At 35.8% G+C, this 18,926-nt stretch overlaps 2 protein-coding genes across 5 annotated transcripts in view; one reads left to right on the top strand and one right to left on the bottom strand.

The window, feature by feature from the left end:
• The window catches only part of PJVK (pejvakin), a 37,729-nt gene extending 31,275 nt beyond the window's left edge, over positions 1 to 6,454 (top strand). Inside the window, exons 1-6 of one of the 2 annotated variants that reach the window (XM_068544852.1) lie at positions 788 to 998; positions 1,733 to 1,928; positions 2,445 to 2,586; positions 3,693 to 3,810; positions 5,678 to 5,776; positions 5,970 to 6,454. In XM_068544852.1, the coding sequence (XP_068400953.1) occupies positions 788 to 998; positions 1,733 to 1,928; positions 2,445 to 2,586; positions 3,693 to 3,810; positions 5,678 to 5,776; positions 5,970 to 6,262 (1,059 nt within the window). In that variant the 3' untranslated portion in view covers positions 6,263 to 6,454. Of the gene's footprint in view, positions 1 to 787; positions 999 to 1,732; positions 1,929 to 2,444; positions 2,587 to 3,692; positions 3,811 to 5,677; positions 5,777 to 5,969 lie in introns of those variants that run through there. The other variant, XM_068544853.1, reaches the window with a different exon arrangement.
• A 3,081-nt stretch (positions 6,455 to 9,535) lies between these two features.
• FKBP7 (FKBP prolyl isomerase 7) lies at positions 9,536 to 18,560 on the bottom strand. Of its 3 annotated transcripts, none has more exons than XM_068544850.1 (4): positions 18,229 to 18,557; positions 16,679 to 16,830; positions 12,052 to 12,182; positions 9,536 to 9,872 (listed from the first exon to the last, which is right to left on the bottom strand). In XM_068544850.1, the coding sequence occupies exons 1-4, from the start codon at positions 18,435 to 18,437 to the stop codon at positions 9,711 to 9,713; spliced, it is 654 nt and encodes a 217-aa protein (XP_068400951.1). In that variant the 5' UTR covers positions 18,438 to 18,557; the 3' UTR covers positions 9,536 to 9,710. The 3 variants fall into 3 exon arrangements, with proteins under 3 accessions (XP_068400951.1, XP_068400950.1, XP_068400952.1); XM_068544849.1 differs by having other exon boundaries at positions 12,052 to 12,185; positions 18,229 to 18,555; XM_068544851.1 differs by lacking the exons at positions 9,536 to 9,872; positions 12,052 to 12,182 and adding an exon at positions 12,404 to 12,748 and having other exon boundaries at positions 18,229 to 18,560.
• Between the last annotated feature and the right edge of the window lie 366 nt (positions 18,561 to 18,926).

The following is an 18,926-nucleotide window of genomic DNA, read 5'->3' as shown; positions in this document are numbered from 1 at the left end:
TACAGCTCTCTTTAAAGGTTGAGTAACTGGATAGTAATGATGAAACAAAAAGAAAACAAATGCAGCAGTACTCTAGTTCAGAGAGGCACTATGTGCCAGCTTCATAAGAAACCCCTAAGTCAGAGTTTATGCAGTTACATGTAACATGGCTTTCATTTCGTATTTTATAAAGTTCTGCATACAACTGTTTCCTTATATTCTGTGAATTTATTTTTATGTTAATCACTTGGTTTTGTAAACATACAAGGAAAATGAATGAAATGTTCAAAGAATGAACTGTGTACTATAACACAGAAATAGTGCTTTTCTGTTGCCAAAATTGGCACAATGGACTTGTGAAGGAATTCCCTTTGGACTAGGTCCACTGTGGATGGCGTCCAGGGCTAATGTTAGTGGCTAACGTATTGTTCCCTGTAGGGCTATATGCTTCTTTCAAACCTGGCAAACCACTATCAGCTGTGACCGTCATCAAGGACATTGATAATATTTAAAGATTACTCGTTTTCTGTGTATATTTTAGTGTTATAGACTGCAATTCCAAATTAGACTTGCTTTTAGTATATCATTTTACACCGTTAATCTATAATTCATTACCTGAGCACACCAGGGGAGGTAGTGTTGTAAATTGTACACTGGTAAGCTACTCAGTGAAACCATGCTTTGTATTTTTAACGTGTATAATTATATTTAAAATCAAGCAAGACTTAGTTTTATGCCTGATTTTTTTTGACAACATGGATTTGTTATCTGAGGGTTGCAGTTCATGACGTTTTAATACCGTATTAATATGTTTGCTGCGGCTACCAAGAGCTTTGTCAAACAAGTTGGAGATGGAGGGAGATTAGTTCCCGTTCCAAGCCTCAGTGAGGCTGACAAATACCAACCTCTAAGTCTGGTGGTAAAAAAGAAGAGATGTTTTCTGTTTCCTAGATATAAATTTACTTCAACACCTTTTACGCTGAAAGATATTCTTCTAGGAGACAGAGAAATTTCAGCTGGTAAGTTTAAATGTCTGTTTGGGAGTGACTACTCATTCAGCTATAGTATTGGTAATCTAAACATAGGTTGTCTGTGCTACCTATGTTCATAATATTTATGTATTTTCATTGATAAAAGCAACTCTTATTACTGTGACAGTAATAATATTGTTAACAATGCCTAACGTTTGTATAGTATCAAATCTCTTATTGGTTGAATAATTTCAAATGTATTTTATAAGATTATTTATTGTATAATTTAATTTCAGTTATTTTATAAATTGTTTTAACCAAATCAACTTAGAGTATGACATAATAGTATACTTCTTCATCTATAAAATGGGGGTATTATTCAGTCTTGCCTATCTCACATGGTTAAATGTGATGAAAGTAATTTGTATTTATTATTTGATTCAGTTACTACGGTTGGTAAGCTGAAATGTATTAACAGGCTAATATTAACATTTTAACAAATTTTTCTTATAAACACTTGTTTTCCTTTCAGCTAGCCAGTGGATCTTGATGCTTAAGTATTCTGTTGGCTGAAAGAGAATTTAAGTTCATTTAAAGTACTCTGCATATTTATTTCTCTTGTTGTCAGATTAATTGAATTGCTCTTTTTAATCTTGGTTTAAGATGTTGCCATTCTCAACATTTGGGTAATCAAGTCTTAAATGGTAAATTAATGTGCTACTATACATATTTACATTAGATGAATTCAAGACATTTAAAATATTGATTTCCTTTTCTTAAAGGTATTTCATCTTATCAGTTACTGAATTATGAAGATGAATCAGACGTTTCACTCTATGGAAGGCGAGGCAACCATATTGTGAACGACGTTGGGATTAACGTTACTGGATCAGATTCAATTGCAGTAAAAGCTTCATTTGGTGTAGTAACCAAACATGAAGTGGAAGTATCAGCATTACTCAAGGAAATTACTACGCGGTCAGTATAATACTTCCATGTTTTTATTAAATATTTTAATTATATAAACTTCATTACAAAGAGTGCTTAAAACATTCAGGTTATATTTTACTAGAGTAATCTGTTTGATTTATTTGAAATACTGCAAATTAGTAATATGTCCAAGCTTTGGATAAGTGTAGATATCTGGAATCATTTGGTTTAAAAAATATTTAATTGTTCTGCAAAATCACTTTGGCTCTGCCGCATTTGCTAAATTATAAGATTACAAGACTTCAAGAATCTGCTTGCAGCAAATACACTAAGAGAGTCTCCTCCAGCAGACTCCTATAGTATGCATGTTTTAACAAAATAGACAGGAGAGGCAGATTATTAAATTTCTTTTGAGCACACCTTCTGATTTGTATTAGGACTGCCTTGATTTACTTTTAATTAAGGTGGATCGTGAATAGTAACACATGATAATCAAAAAGTGTATCTGATTATACATAGTTAGATGTTACAGATTCTTGTGAATGTCTGTCTTCTTGATTTTAGAAAAATTAATTTTGACCACAGTTTGATACGTCAGTCAAGGAGCAGCAGAAAGGCAGTATTGTGTGTGGTCATGGAAAGCATCCGAACCACACGACAGTGCTCACTGTCTGTGCACGCTGGAATTCGTGGGGAAGCCATGAGGGTAAACCATTAGACTCATTAGACTTCTCTTACTAAAAAGCTGCAATGGGAATTTTTTTAAGTATTCAGTTTCTAATGAGCCTTGTGTATTTTGTCAAATGTTGAGATTAAAAAGCTGCAATTGTATATAGGATTTTGCACACCAATGGTTTTGTTTTAGAATATGAAAAAAAATCCAAGAAAATTTGAATTATCAACATGTAAAATAATGTAAGAAAACACTAATCCTTGTGAAATAATGTGCACAATGGAGTCCCTCATATTACTATTATGCTGTTTTAAGAATACAAATTGAGTGGTTATGTTGAGTTCTTTGATTTTATTTTTAAGTGATACAGTTTTTACTTGAATTTTAAAAAGTTGAGTTCATATTTTTATATTAAATTAATTTTTCTAAAATAATATTGTTAATGGCCAAACATGCTTCATTCAATGTTAAGTCCTTTAAAAAATCTTGAAAGCTATTTGTGTTTAATTTTTAGCTCAATTATGGTATTATTTGTCCTTGTCATTCACCTAATAATGATGCATAATAATGACTTGATTTATTAAAATGAATTATTAGAAAGATAGGGTACAATGATAATCGTTTCAAATCTTTGCAAACGAAGGTTCTGTTCAGTGGCTACATTAGGTGCCCACCAAATTGTTTAACATTGGATCATTTTGGGGGCATGAACTGAGCGAAACATATACTTAATTGTTGGTAATTGCTTTGGAAAGCTGCTGAAAACTCTGGGGGCTTTGGAACAGTGGACAGAATAGGCTAAAAACAACTGTAGCACTTAAAGGCAGTTGGTTTGCAGTTGAAAGAAAAAGGTTTCTATGCCAGAGAGCATTACCCATGTGGTAGCACTAATCATTGGCTCTGATACAAAGTAAATGAGAAAGTAGTGAGAGGTATTTCCTAATATAGATCACAAGTCTCCAATGGACCATTAATTTGGACCTCTGCTAGAAACAGTTGAATTCAAGTAGGAGAATTCTTTGCTTGTAGGGGTGGGGATGTGTGTTTTTGGTAGGATTGTAGGGAATGTTTTATTTCTCCAAAAATATATCCTTACCTGTTGTGCTCCTTAACCATGTTATTTAATTTATTTAATATAGTTTCATTTTATGGATGAACAGAATCCCAAGGGAAGGGACAAAGCTATTGTTTTTCCAGCACACACAACCATAGCTTTCAGTGTTTTCGAACTCTTCATTTACTTGGATGGTGCCTTTGGTGAGTGATTTGCATGAAACACCAAAATGATTATATTTTTACAGAAGGACTTAATGAGAATCTCTGTCTCTTTCTGAGTGTCTAATAATAGAAGAGTGCTGCTCTCAGTACTGTCAATATTATGTTTGGATGAAGTAACTGGGAAAGACCCTCCAGTCTTTACTTACTCATTACCTCATCCCTGTTTCTTGAGGAAGTCTGTAGTCTTCCCACAACCCACTTACAATTATAGCTAAGAGTGAGAACACAATCCACTGACAGTATTTCCTTGACTTATATGGGAAAATAAAAAATTATCATCTAATAGGTAGTTTTTGATGATGGCAAATAGAGTAGGTAGACAGTAAGATGTCGAAGGTGTCAAGGCATCCAAACTAGGGTACCCAAAGACAACCTTTCTTCTGGTTTTCCTTTCATAGACCCAGCTCCCCCAACTCCGGACTCTCCCTAAAACCTTAAAGTTACAAATAATTCCCTAAAATTGTCACCTTATATAATACTGCAGTGCAGCTCAGTTTAAATTTCTACATTTCACAGGTTTTAAGATTATTAGACCAGCCAGCTCAAGTCTAGGTGTAGCCCAACGGACTAGGCAAGGGAGCCCCTTAGCCATGGTGATTTATGAACATTTTTAGACCTGTTTTTGTTTCTGCAGTTCTGTCGGAGGAGGGAATAGGGAGTCCAGAAACAAATCACACTAATTAAATTCTATCTGGGACACTAAAGGGTGTAGGGTTTTTTTTTAAAAAAAGATTTATTTATTTATTATTAATTAATTTATTTATTTATTCTTTTGGCTGCTTTTGGTTGCAGCATGTGGGATCTTCATTGAGGCATGCGGGATCTTTGTTGGGGCACGCGAGATCTTTCGTTGTGGCACGCGGGCTCTTCGTGTCAGCACGCGGGCTTCTCTCTAGTTGTGGCCTGCGGGTTTTCTCTTCTCTAGTTGTGGCATGCAGGCTCCAGGGCACGTGGGCTCTGTAGTTGTGGTGCTTGGGTTCCAGAGTGCACGGGCAACTAGAGTTTGCCGCACGCAGGCTTTCTAGTTGAGGTGCGTGAGCTCAGTAGTTGTGGCTCGTGGGCTTAGTTGCCCCGCAGCATGTGGGATCTTAGTTCCCTGACCAGGTATCCAACCTGCGTCCCCTGCATTGCAAGGCGGATTCTTTACCACTGGACCACCAGGGAAGTCCAAGGGTGTAGGTTTTTACAATAATATTGATCACTAGAAGTGTAAACTGATAGAACTGATATGTACATCAAAATTTTAAATTACATATATTTTAGCCTTATTTACACTTTTAGGAATTTATCCTATAGATATACATATATGAAATGATGTGGGTATAAGGATAGTCAGTTCATAATAGCAAAAGATTGGAAATAACCTTAAGGTATATTATCAGCAACTAGTTGAATAATGGTGCATCCACACAATAGAATACTGTGAAGCCATTAGGAATTATGTAGCACTGAAGATCTTGATATGGAATAATCTCTATGATATTTTAAAGAAATGTGTATCTATTTGAGTCTAAACAATTTTATATACATACATACTTACATACATATATACATATTCTTTATGCATGTAAAATATATGGAGTATTTCTGGAAGTACACACAACAGTAGTTACCCTGGGGTATAAAACTGAGGCTGGGGTCAACATAGAGACTTATTTGTCACCGTATCCTCTTTTTGTACTCTTTGAATTTTGTACCATGTAAATGTTACCTTTTCTAAAAATATGTAAATTTTAACTTAAAAAAATAAAATGAATGGCACATACCAGAATTCAACCACAATTAAAACCCCCAATAAAATATGAGTTGTTCAAATTATAACATCCTCTAAAATTTTTTTTTATAGACCTTTGTGTCACTTCAGTGTCAAAAGGAGGATTTGAAAGGGAAGAAACGGCAACATTTGCACTGCTCTACAGATTGAGAAATATACTGTTTGAAAGAAGTATGTCCACTGAAGATTTTTTTCTTCTCAGATTAACACTTGAGGTTATCTCTTCAGTAATCCTGTCTTAAGAATTTAAATTTAAAAGCCAAATTTCATGACTGATGGTTTAGATTCACACATAGTTTTAATTGCAGTTTGGCTATACATTTTTTATTTGACTTTTAACACATTTCTTTTTTTGTCCTTTTAGATAGAAGAGTGATGGATGCCATTTCTCGTTCACAGCTTTACTTAGATGATCTTTTTTCTGACTATTATGACAAACCTCTCAGCATGAGTGATATTTCACTCAAAGAAGGGACTCATATCCGAGTTAATTTACTTAATCACAACATTCCAAAAGGGCCTTGCATACTCTGTGGCATGGGGAACTTTAAAAGGGAGACGGTTTATGGGTGCTTTCAGTGCTCTGTCGATGGGCAGAAGTATGTGAGACTTCATGCAGTTCCTTGTTTTGATGTTTGGCACAAGAGAATGAAATAAAATGGAAAATCAATGTATCTTGCTGGTGTTTTAGGAGCAACTGTGCCACACACCTTTCCAAAATTATCTAGGTTTGCTTTGATGAGTTGTAGCAAATTAAAGAGGGAGAGGAACAAGAATTTAACCTGTCTGGGCATCATTTTTCCCATCTATAACGTGGAGATGATAATAGTATCTACCTCATAAATTGTCATGAAGATTAATAATGTTTATATTGGAAAAGGTTTAAATATAAAATTCAGAATATAGATATTCCTTCGTAAAATCTGCCAGTCACTTTAGAAGTATATTTTGGGATTTAGTCTTATTATACATAGAACTTTTCTAGATATCAATTTTATTTTTAGTTGGCTTTTAATTCAAGATCTAAGAATGACAAGAGTACACAAGTGACAACTTTATGGTGCTTTAACTATTGCCCTAGGTCTGGTAAAATGAGAAAAATGTGTTAATAATTTAATGTAATCCTAAATGTTTAATTGTGGTATCAAATTAAAAGCACACTGAGCTCAGTGTGGGGTTTTGTGTACACAATTAAGGGTGACTGATAGTAGTAATGGGCTGCCATTCTGTGATGTACATATATATGTGCTTGCCAGCTTTGTCTTTATAAAAACTCACTACAGTTATTTTAAAGTTAAGGCAGCTGGGACACGTTTATTTCTTTTCTCCTTTGAAAATGTTTAAAACATTTAACATATTTAGTTCTGCGAGATCTTTTGCATCTACTCTGTAAGACATCTGAAATTTTTTTATACACAAGCAACCTAAATTATTTACTATACACCATTTTTAAATAATTACAAAAATACTATGTTAAAGTTCCAGAAGTCAAAGTATATAGTACAGCAGTCACTACTCGGCATATGCCTATGAAGGCATTAGGCAATTACGTAAATACGAAATACTTGTATACTATATGTATGTAGAAGGATTAACATTTTACCTTTTTAACTATTTAAATGTGATTAGAGTTTTAGAGTAAATCTCCATGTTCATTTACCATCATCTATAATTTTTTAAATCATAAGTTTAGGGACTTCCCTGGTAGTGCAGTGGTTAAGAATCCACCTGCCAATGCAGGGGACGCAGGTTCGAGCCCTGGTCTGGGAAGCTCCCACATGCCACGGAGCAACTAAGCCTGTGCGCTACAACTACTGAGCCTGCACTCTAGGGCCTGCGAGCCACAACTACTGAGCCCGCGTGCCACAGCTACTGAAGCCCACATGCCTAGAGCCTGTGCTCCGCAACAAGAGAAGCCACTGCAATGCAAAGCCTGCACACCTCAAGGAAGAGTAGCCCCCGCTCACCGCAACTAGAGAAAGCCCGCGTGCAGCAACGAAGACCCAACGCAGCCAAAAATAAATAAATAAATAAATTTAAAAGTGATTCAATCCATTTAGTGTTTAAAAAAAAAAAACCACCATGAGATAGCACTAGGTATTCAGAAGCTTCAAATTGCTAATAGTAAGCTTTGGCAAGGATGAAAAGGAACTGAAACTCTCATAGTAGTTGAAAAACAAATTGGTACGATTACTTTGGTAAACAGTTTGGCATTATCTGTGACAGAAAGTCTCTCTTTGATCAAACTTGTCGGGCTCTTCTGAGCCCTCTGCTTGATTAGGCCCAATAGCCCCCGCTCGCCGCAACTAGAGAAAGCCCGTGCGCAGAAACGAAGATTCAACGCAGCCAAAAATAAATAAATAAAAAACAAAAAAACATAAGTTTAAAAGCACTTGGTATGAAAACAATGGGACAGAAAGGTTAGAATTAGAAACAGTTTGTATCATAGGATAATTTCCATATATAGCCTTCACGGTATTTTTGTTTTGGGCAGAGTATATGATTCAGGTGCAAATATGAGTATACTGATCAAAAAAACTTCTAGTGACTTTTATTAATATGGATATAGAGAATGGGTGCAGTTTCCAAACCAAAACATAATACTGTATTAGCAAACTTAGTTTACTTGAACTGCGCAGGTTTTTCTGAGGGCAGTAAAGGGATGAAAGTTGATGATTAAGTGAGGAGGAGTTATAAAATTGGGTATAGGAATGAAGAAATATTGGGGGGAAAGAAAAGATAGTAAAGGTTTTTATTTTACAAAGTGTCTAACTCTGTGCTATGCATATGTGATATCCACTAATCTAGTGGTTTTTGTGTTGCCCTTATACTTTTAAATTATAGGATTTCTAGCAGTATATTTAAAGAGGTTAAAAGATGAACAGTGAACAATGGTTTGGAAAGAGCAAGTTTCAGAAAATGGAAAAAACTTTGTTTTGAACTCAATTGTTTTGAATCGAGCTATTTACTGCCTAACCACACTTTTCTACATACACAGTAAGTAAATCTTACATGTTCCAATAAATATGTGTCCTTTCTTGGGTACCAACATGATCTTCTACAGCATCTCTTACCTCTTATTCTCAACATGTTGGACCACAATGATTTGACCATGACGCAAAATTGCCATGGCACTTTATATCCTCATTTGCATCCTCATTTGATATCCTCATGTGTAAAATAAGTTCTACACATTTATCAAAAACTTGATGGCATACCAGTTTGTAATGCTCATTCATGGTTAATAATAAGAACATTGTGAGAAGTGACATAGGATAGAGATACCTAGAGAAAGGGAGACTAAGAAATAGCGTAGCATCAATTTAAAACTATCAAGACAAAAAGTTAGGGATGGTAGATATAAAGGCCTACGAGAAGGAAGAGGCGTAGCACATTTATAATGATGTCTGAGGGAATGCAAGAGTCAGAGCCGTACAGACTTTATGATGCCTGCTCTTAGAGGCACAAAGCCTTTGGTCTGATGAAATGTCTTTCAAACATTAGTCATTGGAACAAATACCTAAGGCCAGAAACTTGCACCAAAAAGTGCAGACTGTGTTGAGGCTCTCTGACAGAGTTATACAACTAATACTGTCCTGCATGCATACTAAAGGAAGAGTCCTCAGTCCTATGATTTTTATATTCTACTATCCATAATGCTGTGAAATGTATAAACAAATGAAATGTTAATTCCTGGGTCCCTATTAAATATTTTAAAAATATGGGGCACCTTAAATGTTAAAATTTGGATATTTACATAACTATACATGCTGTTAAGGTTAGAGTTGGGAAGAACTTGTGGATTTTGACATAGATGTCCTCCTATAACCTGAAGGGGAAAAACTGCCCACTAGGATGCAGAGGTCGATTTTATGGTGCTGCAATTCATGTTAACAGAATAAAGCAATAAGAAACACAATCATGCCTTACTTGAAAGTTAAATTTTGCAAAACAGCCTCACATTTATTATTCCAAAATTACATGTATTGAAGGGATCAAAATATGTTCATGGGGGAAAAATAGAAAATACAACTCAGAGAAAAGTGACTTTGTTTTACGTATAAAGTACAGTAAATAGCTAAGAAAATTTAGAAATAAAAATATGCTATAGTTCATCATGTTGATAGACATTGTATTCCTTAGAAGAAATGAAGCCATCACCATCATGGTCGTTCTTCTTAAAAATATCTTCCAAAACTGCATTCTGATATGACTTGTCACGTGGCTTCTCATCTTTTTCAAATTCCTTTTTCAGGTAATGACTTATCTAGGCCAAAATAATATTTCTTTAATAAAAAGATATCATAAGAAATTTCCAGCAACTTTGAGAAAATGTTTACATAAAGAAACTCATATCTAAGACGACTTATAATAAGTGATACAAAAATTTAAAAAGCTATTTGAGGTTTAATTTTTTCAACCTTTGAAGCAATTTTCTGAAGAGAAACAGATCTTCAAACTAGCTTCCCCCGAGGTTATAGGTGGTTAGTGGTACATACTCAGAGATTAACATCTGAATTGAATTTTGTTGAAACTAAATGCTTTCCAATAACCTACACTATCCACATTATCAAAAGAAACTCCCTCTTAAGGATTTCCATTAGTGAATAAAATCCAAATTGGTATTTATATAATCGCCAAAATTATTGGGTTGGCCAAAAAGTTCGTTCGGGTTTTTGTTACACATTATGGAAAAACCCGAATGAACTTTTTGGCCAACCCAATAATAAATATGTATAATGAATAAAACCCAACTACAGGTTTTGAAATAAAATTTAATTTTCTTAATTTTTCTATGCTTCTATAGCTCTCCCCCAATCTACAAATTATGATCATCTCTCTAATGTCAAATAAAGAACAGGTATTCTGAAGTATTCCCTTTTCTCTATACAACATTTCTCTGAACAAAGACACATTATAAGCACAGCCTAACATGGTAGCTACTAGCCATATATGTCCATTAAGCACTTGAAATGTGGCAGATCAAATTGAGACGAGCTACTGTAAGGGTAAAGTACACAACAAATTTTGAAGATAATAAAAAATGTCATTGATAATTTTTATATTGGTTTCATGTTGAAATGGCAATATTTTAGATATATTGAGTTAATTAACATTAATTTCACTTGTTTCTTTTTACTTTTTAAAATGTGGCTACTAAAACATTTAAAATTATGTATGTAACTCAATTATATTTCTATTGGAAATTATGTATATTATATAAATAAATTATATATTAATACATATAATAACTAAAGACAGCAAAGCACAACGATTTGGAGATAGTGTTAAACAAGGCTGGGTGTTTTATTTATTATCACTTTTTTTTTGCATTGAAGTATAGTTGATTTAAAATGTTTCAGGTACACAGCAAAGTGAATTCAGTTATACAAATATCTATATATCTATGATCTATTCTTTTTCAGACTATTTTCCATTATAGGTTATTACAAGATACTGAATATAGTTCCCTGTGCTATACAGTAGGTCCTTGTTTATCTATTTTATATATAGTAGCATGTATCTGTTAATCCCAAATTCCCAATTTATGCCTCCTCTCCTCCTTTCCCCCTTGGTAACCATAAGTTTGTTTTCTATGTCCGTGAGTCTATTTCTATTCTGTAAATAAGTTCATTTTTGTATCATTTTTTTAGATTCTACATATAAGTGATACCAAATGATATCAGTCTTTCTCTTAGTTTACTTAGTATGATAATCTCTATGTCCATCCATGTTGCTGCAAATGGCATTATTTCACTTTTTTTACGGCTGAGTAATATTCTAGTGTGTGTGTGTGTGTGTATACACACACACACACACACACACATCTTCTTTATCCATTCGTCTGTTCATGGACATTTAGGTTGCTTCCATGTCTTGGCTATTGTAAATAGTGCTGCTATGAACATAGGGGTGCATGTATCTTTTTGAATTATAGTTTTGTCTGGCTATATGCCCAGGAGTGGGATTGCTGGATCACATGACAACTCTATTTTTAGCTTTTTAAGGATGCAGAAGCTAGGTAACTGAACTCCAGGACCCTGTTTACCAACTTTCTGGGCTACACAGTTCAAATTTTTCCTAGCTCTTTTAATAATCTCATGTAATCCTCACAATCCTATGAGGTGGGAATTATTTGCCCACTTACGAATTCCTACAGTGCTGCTTGAAAAGATCTTCTCCTGTAGTCTAGATGCCAGAAATGCCTCGTAGAATTAGTTTGGTATTTTAATGACCCTCTTGCAGGGAGAAAGGAAATTAAACAGGCTGACTCAGTTTCAAGTTTTACATTAAAAAAGTACATTTTCTTCTTGGAATTTAGTTTTTTTGTAACCAGCTCTATAAAAGCAAATTAATCAGTCCATACGAGGTAGAAGTAAAAATAACAGCTGTAACACAGATGTGACAAAAAATTAGATTGTACATATGAAATCTGTTTGAATTACCTCAGTTTTAGAAAGTTGCCTGTCATTGTCCGTGTCTATCTGTTTAAATGTTTCAGTGCTTCGTGGTCCTTTGGTCACAGCATAAAGCTCAATCTCAAAAATCAATGTTGCATCAGGTGGAATCTTGCCTTCTGCTAAAGGTGTAAATTTTAACAGTTTAACTTACATGAAGATAACATTCAAATATTTATTTACAAATGGCCATTATAGCATTATATTATTTCATATTTATAAAAATTGCTTTCTAAATATTTCTTAGGAACACTTTTTCCATATGTCTTCAAACCAAGTCAGTTCTAAAGACCAAGGGGACCATTATTTCCTGATTAAATTGAAATAAATATAAATCATGTATTTTAAAAAATTTATTTATTTTTGGTTGCATTGGGTCTTCGTTGCTGCGCGTGGGATTTCTCTAGTTGCGGCGAGCGGGGGCTACTCTTCATTGCAGTGCGCAGGCTTCTCATTGCGGTGGCTTCTCTTGTTGCAGAGCTCGGGGTCTAGGCACGTGGGCTTCAGTAGTTGTGACACGTGGGCTCAGTAGTTGTGGCTCACGGGCTCTAGAGTGCAGACTCCGTAGTTGTGGCGCATGGGCTTAGCTGCTCTGCGGCACGTGGGATCTTCCCGGACCAGGGCTCTAACCCGTCTCCCCTGCATTGGCAGGTGTATTCTTAACCACTGAGCCACCAGGGAAGCCCTAAATCATGTAATTTTTATTAATATACCCCAACATTATACAGGAGAGAGCTAGTGCAGAGAAGAAATTCACAGGCAGAACAATTTCAAAGATAGGTATCTTTTAGAAAATGATTTTGTTCAGTTATTTGTAAGTATGAATAAAATATATGTATTAGTATACATGTCTTTCAAATTCTTTATAGACAAAAAATAGTGCAATGACAGAACAAACCAGTAACAATTTCATGAAGAAATTTATAATAACAAAATTTATAATAACAAAATTTATAATAACAAAAAAGCCTTCTCTTTAATAAAGTTAATCTATTAAGTGATGTCACAGATGACTTTAGCAATCTATGGGCTACTTCAGATGGCCATTCATAAAAATGACCTGCAGAAATGACTTGCTAAGAGGCACTGGGTGGCTTTTGTCACCAGTACATTATAGTTACTCAAATATTTGTTGAATGAATGGCCTCTATCACTTATTTAAAAAATGGCTAAGTTTGTTCTTTGAAGCAAACAGTAATTTTTTAAGTGAAAAAGTGGAGAATTCTTGCTAAAGTATTTATATAATCCAAAGAAAAAAGCTTGAAAGTTACAGCCAAAATAAGTGGATCAGTCATCTCCAAAACCAGGACACAGAAAAATCTACCCACATATTACATGACTAATGTGACCATCCCAACCAACATACCACATATTACTTGACTTTATAGTAAAAGAGCTAGAGATTGATTGACTGATTGATCATTTTTACAAAACCCATTCCTATTCTGTCCAGTTAAGACCTCTTTATGACAGAAAAATAACTTCTCCTGACAATAATTAAAAACAAATTCAAAACACAAATTCAAATTTCTTAAAAAATATTACAAGTCTAAGTTTCCCCAAAATTCTACTGTAAACATAGAATATATTGCCAGTTAAGTTTTATCTTACTAAAAAATTACAGTATAAAGAAGAGAAAAATATGCACTTGCTATAGCATTACTTGTATTTAGAGAAGCAGATCAAAGACTTAGGAGTTAATGTAAAGAATCTATACATACCACATGTACTGTTAATTAAAGCACTAACAAGTCACATGCATTTCAAGACATGCAGGGGTGCTCTGTGACATTAGGCAAAGATATTGCGCACAGGAAAAGACTTCTTCAAGTACTACCTAAAATAAAGTTATAGCTAATGTTAGGTCTTAATAACAACTTATTTAAGAAAGCTTATTCAATCAAGATATTGTTTGTTAAGCAGTTACTTATGGTCTACACAGCAGCTTTTAAAATAATTGAATTCAAGCTATTAGTAAGCTATTATAAATAATGCAGGTAAACTAGCAGTTAACTACATTCCAAAGAACACACTTTTGTCGGGCCTCAGTTTCCTTACGTGTAAAATGGAGGTGTTGGTGATGTTACTAGTGAGATTCATTATTTTTATATATTTATTGAAGACACCTCAAATTGAATATGAACTAACTTCAAGTCAAATTTCTACATTTTTGTAGCAAGGGTCTGGCTTATTAATAGCTTTGGCAGACTGGGTAGTCATTTGTATCTAAGCATAAATTAGTTTACAAAAAGGATAAAATAAGTACTCATTTGTCACAGGGTAACAGGACCCAAGATGAGCACCTATTGATGAGAGATGTGGGTGCCCTGGTAGCAGGCAGAATGTGGAGGTATCTACAAGAGAGAAAGAGAAACTCTGAAAATGAGATTAAGGAGACTGAAAGGCAAACTCTGCCTATATCATTTTGCCTAGAATTGACCTCAACCTATGACAGCGTTTTTAGGACAAGACTGCGTTCAATTTATCTTCAATTCTCTCTCCCTCTCCTAGGTTCCTTTACAACTAAAAATAGGATACACTAATTATGGTTCTGTGGGAGCTACTTTGATGGAACCAAATGATTGGTGAAAAGCTTTGAAAGTGAAGCTGTAGTTATCTGGAACTGTCTCTTTAGGAGCTTTAAATCTGATTGGATCTGACTTGTACCACTAACTTCCCTCCAATCCAATTTGGGGCAGTGATCCCCTACTCTTGCTGTAAAGCATAGGCGTGGGAACCATTCCGCCTAATGAGTAAACTAACAGCCTTAAAGAGGGTGTGCCATTTCAAAGAAATATTGGGGAGTAAAGACATTTCATTGTAGAAAATCTTTAATTACTTTAATTATATACTAAATATTTCAAATACGTGGGGTTAAGAAGGGCTCAAAATAGAATGAGGAGATAAAGATTCTTTCTTTGCGGAATTCCCTGATGGTCCAGTGGTTAGGACTCTGCACTTCCACTGCAGGGGGCATGGGTTCAATCCCTGGTTGGGCAGCTAAGATCCCCGAAAGCCCTGGGGTGCGGCCAAAAAAAAATCTTTATAGTCTTCACACAGCAATAGGAAGCAAGGACCCAACTGAGAATGCAATATAGAAACCGGCCCTCTGCCACACTGCCCATTTTCCCCTCTTAAAAATTTCTCTATTCTGCTCCACTTTTAACTTTAGTGATTTTTAAAAATTTAATTTTGGAAAAATTAATACATGTCTTTCTCTGTCTGACTTATTTCACTTAGCATAATACCCTCGAGGTCCATCCATGTTGTTGCAAATGGCAAGATTTCATTCCTTTTCATGGCTGAGTAATATTGCAGTGTGTGTGTGTGTGTGTGTGTGTGTGTGTGTGTGTGTGTGTGTGTGTGTGTGTGTGTGTGTATACCACATCTTCTTTATCCATTCATCCATTCATGGACACTTAAGTTGTTTCCATATCTTGGCTATTGTAAATAATGCTGCAATGAACACTGGGGTGCATATATCTTTTCAAATTAGTGTTTTCATTTTCTTCAGATAAATACCCAGGAGTGGAATTGCTGGATCATACGGTAGTTCTATTTTTAATTTTTTGAGAAACTTTTATACTGTTTTCAGTTGTGGCTGTACCAATTTACATTCCCACCAATTGGGATGTTACATACAGCACAGGGGATATAGTCAATAATACTGTAATAATTCTGTATGGTGTGTAATCTATAAATATATCGAGTCACCATGTTTTATACCTAAAACTAATATAGTATTTTAAGTCAACTATACTTCAATAAAAAATTTAGTACATGCATACAGTAAAAAATTTAAATAGTATAATATATTACAGAATGAGAGGAAATCTCCTTACCCTTGACCCTCAGGCCTCCTTCCCAGGAACATTTAATATCATCAGATGGTGTATTTTTTAGATAGTCTATGTAGATACATGACGCATATGTGAAATTTCCCCTCTCACATGTAAGCTCTCATTGAGGTTAGGAAACTGTTTCTGCATTGTACACTGCTTTATGCTCAGTGCCTAGAATAGAGCCTGGCATTGATGCTCAATAAATATTTATTGCAGGAATATATTCTATCCCATTTTATCTTTAACACATTAATACATATGGCTCTACTTCATTCTTTTTACTGGCTGCACAATAATCCACTGTATAGATATAGCATAACTTAGTTAACTAATTTCCTACTAAGGGATACTCGGGTAGTTTGCAGTCTTGCTACCCAAAAAAGTCTGCAGTGAATGTTCTTTAAGATGTACCTTGGTACACATTCCTGGAAATGGAACTATGGGATCAGAGGATATGTGCATTTTAAATTTTGATAGAAATTGCTAAAGAGGTCGAATGATTTACATTCCCAGCAATAATGCATGGGACTGCTGTTTTTTCCATACCTTTGCCAACTTTTATGTCTTTGCTAATCTGATGGGTGAAAATGGTATCTCATTTTTGTTTTAATTTCTCTTTCTTTAATGATGACTGGACTTGATAGAGCTAAAGTTTATTGGACCCTATATTCTATATCTTATTTGAGAGTCTGCTTTTGATTTTTTGACTATATACCCGAAGTCTATGATTTATTTTAATATAACTTAGAGATATACATATTAAAACACCTTACCATAGCCTTCCTTTCCATATGCAAATGAAGGGGGTATAATCAATTTTCGCTTCTCGCCAGGACACATATCCGTCATCCCAATGTCTAGGCCTTTTATGACTTGTCCAACACCAAGAACAAACCATTTGGGGTGGCCTTCATTTTCTGTCCGGCTATAATTAAAAACAACACCTAGGTAAGTTGATTTCAAGAAAAATAAAATCAAACTTTAAAATACAGCTGAGCGGGGCTTCCCTGGTGGCGCAGTGGTTGAGAATCTGCCTGCCAATGCAGGGGACACGGGTTTGCGCCCTGGTCTGGGAAGATCCCACATGCCGCGGAGCAATTAAGCCCGTGAGCCACAACTACTGAGCCTGCGCGTCTGGAGCCTGTGCTCCGCAACAAGAGAGGTCACGATAGTGAGAGGTCCGCGCACCGCCATGAAGAGTGGCCGCCGCTTGCCGCAACTAGAGAAAGCCCTAGCACAGAAACGAAGACCCAACATAGCAATCAATCAATCAATAAATCTTAAAAAAAAAAAATAAATAAAATAAAATAAAATAAAATAAAATACAGCTGAGCATTTAGTTCCAATTTAAAATTGGAGTCCTCTCTAACCATCTCTTTTCCTATATTAAGATTCATTCTGAACCCCCTAGTGGGGTGTTTGGCTCAAACTTCCCTCGTAATAGCCAGACAGAGGTATGATTTGCCCAAAGCTAGTCATTAGGAGTCATCTCATTTTCTTTTTTTATTGTCATCTTTACAAAAACTACTCAACAGTTAACTTTTTAATGGGTCTCCTGCCCCTAACTAGCTGCATGGCTTGTCCAAATGACTTATTTAACCATTCTGGGTTTGTTCTAAAAAATAATGGTACAGGTTTAGCCTCAAAAAGTCATTTGAACCACGATTAAAATTTGTATCTTTTCTTTTTATTAAATTTCTCTATTCTAGATGCAAAGAACTAACTTTCCCCAATTGTATTTTTATAGGGTAATAGCACAGAAGGAGAAAAGACATTCTACCTCTGAGTAATAAACCATCAATTAAATCAGAGTAAGTAGTGGTGGGATGAGGGGGCAGGCAGGACACAGGGTCCAAGTCACCAGAGAAAGTCATTGTAGTGGCTTCTTGATACAGCTGGAAAGTGGCCTCCAGCCAGTAAATATCGTGCTTCTGAAGGCCAGATAACATCTCCTAAACAACTCTACGTAGTCCTCAGTAAGCAGACTCCAACCCACAGCTAAGGAAAAGTGTGAACATTCTTACAAACTGTACCTTGACTTACTTCTATAGGTACCAAGGGTAGTGGTGGTGGTCGGGGGAGTGTATGGATGTGTGTATTTTTAATAATTTCTTGGGCCAACATTTTCAGTAATTTAAAATAATATTCCATATAATAGGGAAATACTATATCAAATCTGATTTCCCCCCTAGAAATAAAAGGCTGAACTCTCACTGTTAAAAAACAATAACAAATCAAACAACAAATTAGGTTTCTGGTTGGTGGAGGGAGGCTAGATTTAGTACATTAACTGGACGCGGGAGCTGTTCGCATCATTTCCTACCTGCAGTAGAATTTCGAGCCGTCTTTAGCCAAGAAGCCGTCGTAATGGGCATTTAGCAGGTCTCCCTTTTTGCTTGTGTTAGAACAGTTTTCTGGACGATGCAAAACTTCTATTTTCACTTCCTCTATGCTCTCCTCTGCCTTTTGTCCCTGAGCAGTAAAAATGCCCCACAGGTAAAAGAAAATGATTAACCTAAATAAGAAATGCATGATTCCGAGAGTCGGCCCCAGATGACCACCGCGTTCCCTCACGCGTGTCACTCGCGCGGGGTGGCAGCGCCGGCAGCCTAGTTCCGACGCGTGGCAGGCATTGTCCTACGTCATGAAAGGCCGGGGGCGGGGTGAAGCGTGGCCCCGCCCCCTTCCCCTGCTGCGCGCCCAGCAGCGGAATTTTTGCCCGTTGGCTGCTGGTTTCGTCCTGGTGGTACCCCGCGCTTTGGCTGGTTGTCTTAAGTCGCTAAGGCAACACTCCACACTTGCACCGCATCTCCTCGCTAAGTCCGCATATTTTACAAACAGTTTCCTCAGGGTTCGATAGTAACGTTCGCGTTACCTTTTGAAACTGGCAAAAGACGAAATAAGACTCTGATGGGATGTCGTAGTCCGAGGATACGATTGTCATTTCTGGGCATGAAAGGCGTCTCCTCAGATCCCTAGAGAACTGGTGGGCATCGGGGGAGGCATTCGGCTTCTGCGGTG

The sequence above is a fragment of the Eschrichtius robustus genome, chromosome 5 (assembly GCF_028021215.1).
Source record: "Eschrichtius robustus isolate mEscRob2 chromosome 5, mEscRob2.pri, whole genome shotgun sequence".
In the NCBI taxonomy this organism is placed as follows: domain Eukaryota; kingdom Metazoa; phylum Chordata; class Mammalia; order Artiodactyla; family Eschrichtiidae; genus Eschrichtius; species Eschrichtius robustus.
Note: the sequence above shows the minus strand (reverse complement) of the source record. Positions and strands in the feature narration are given on the sequence as shown.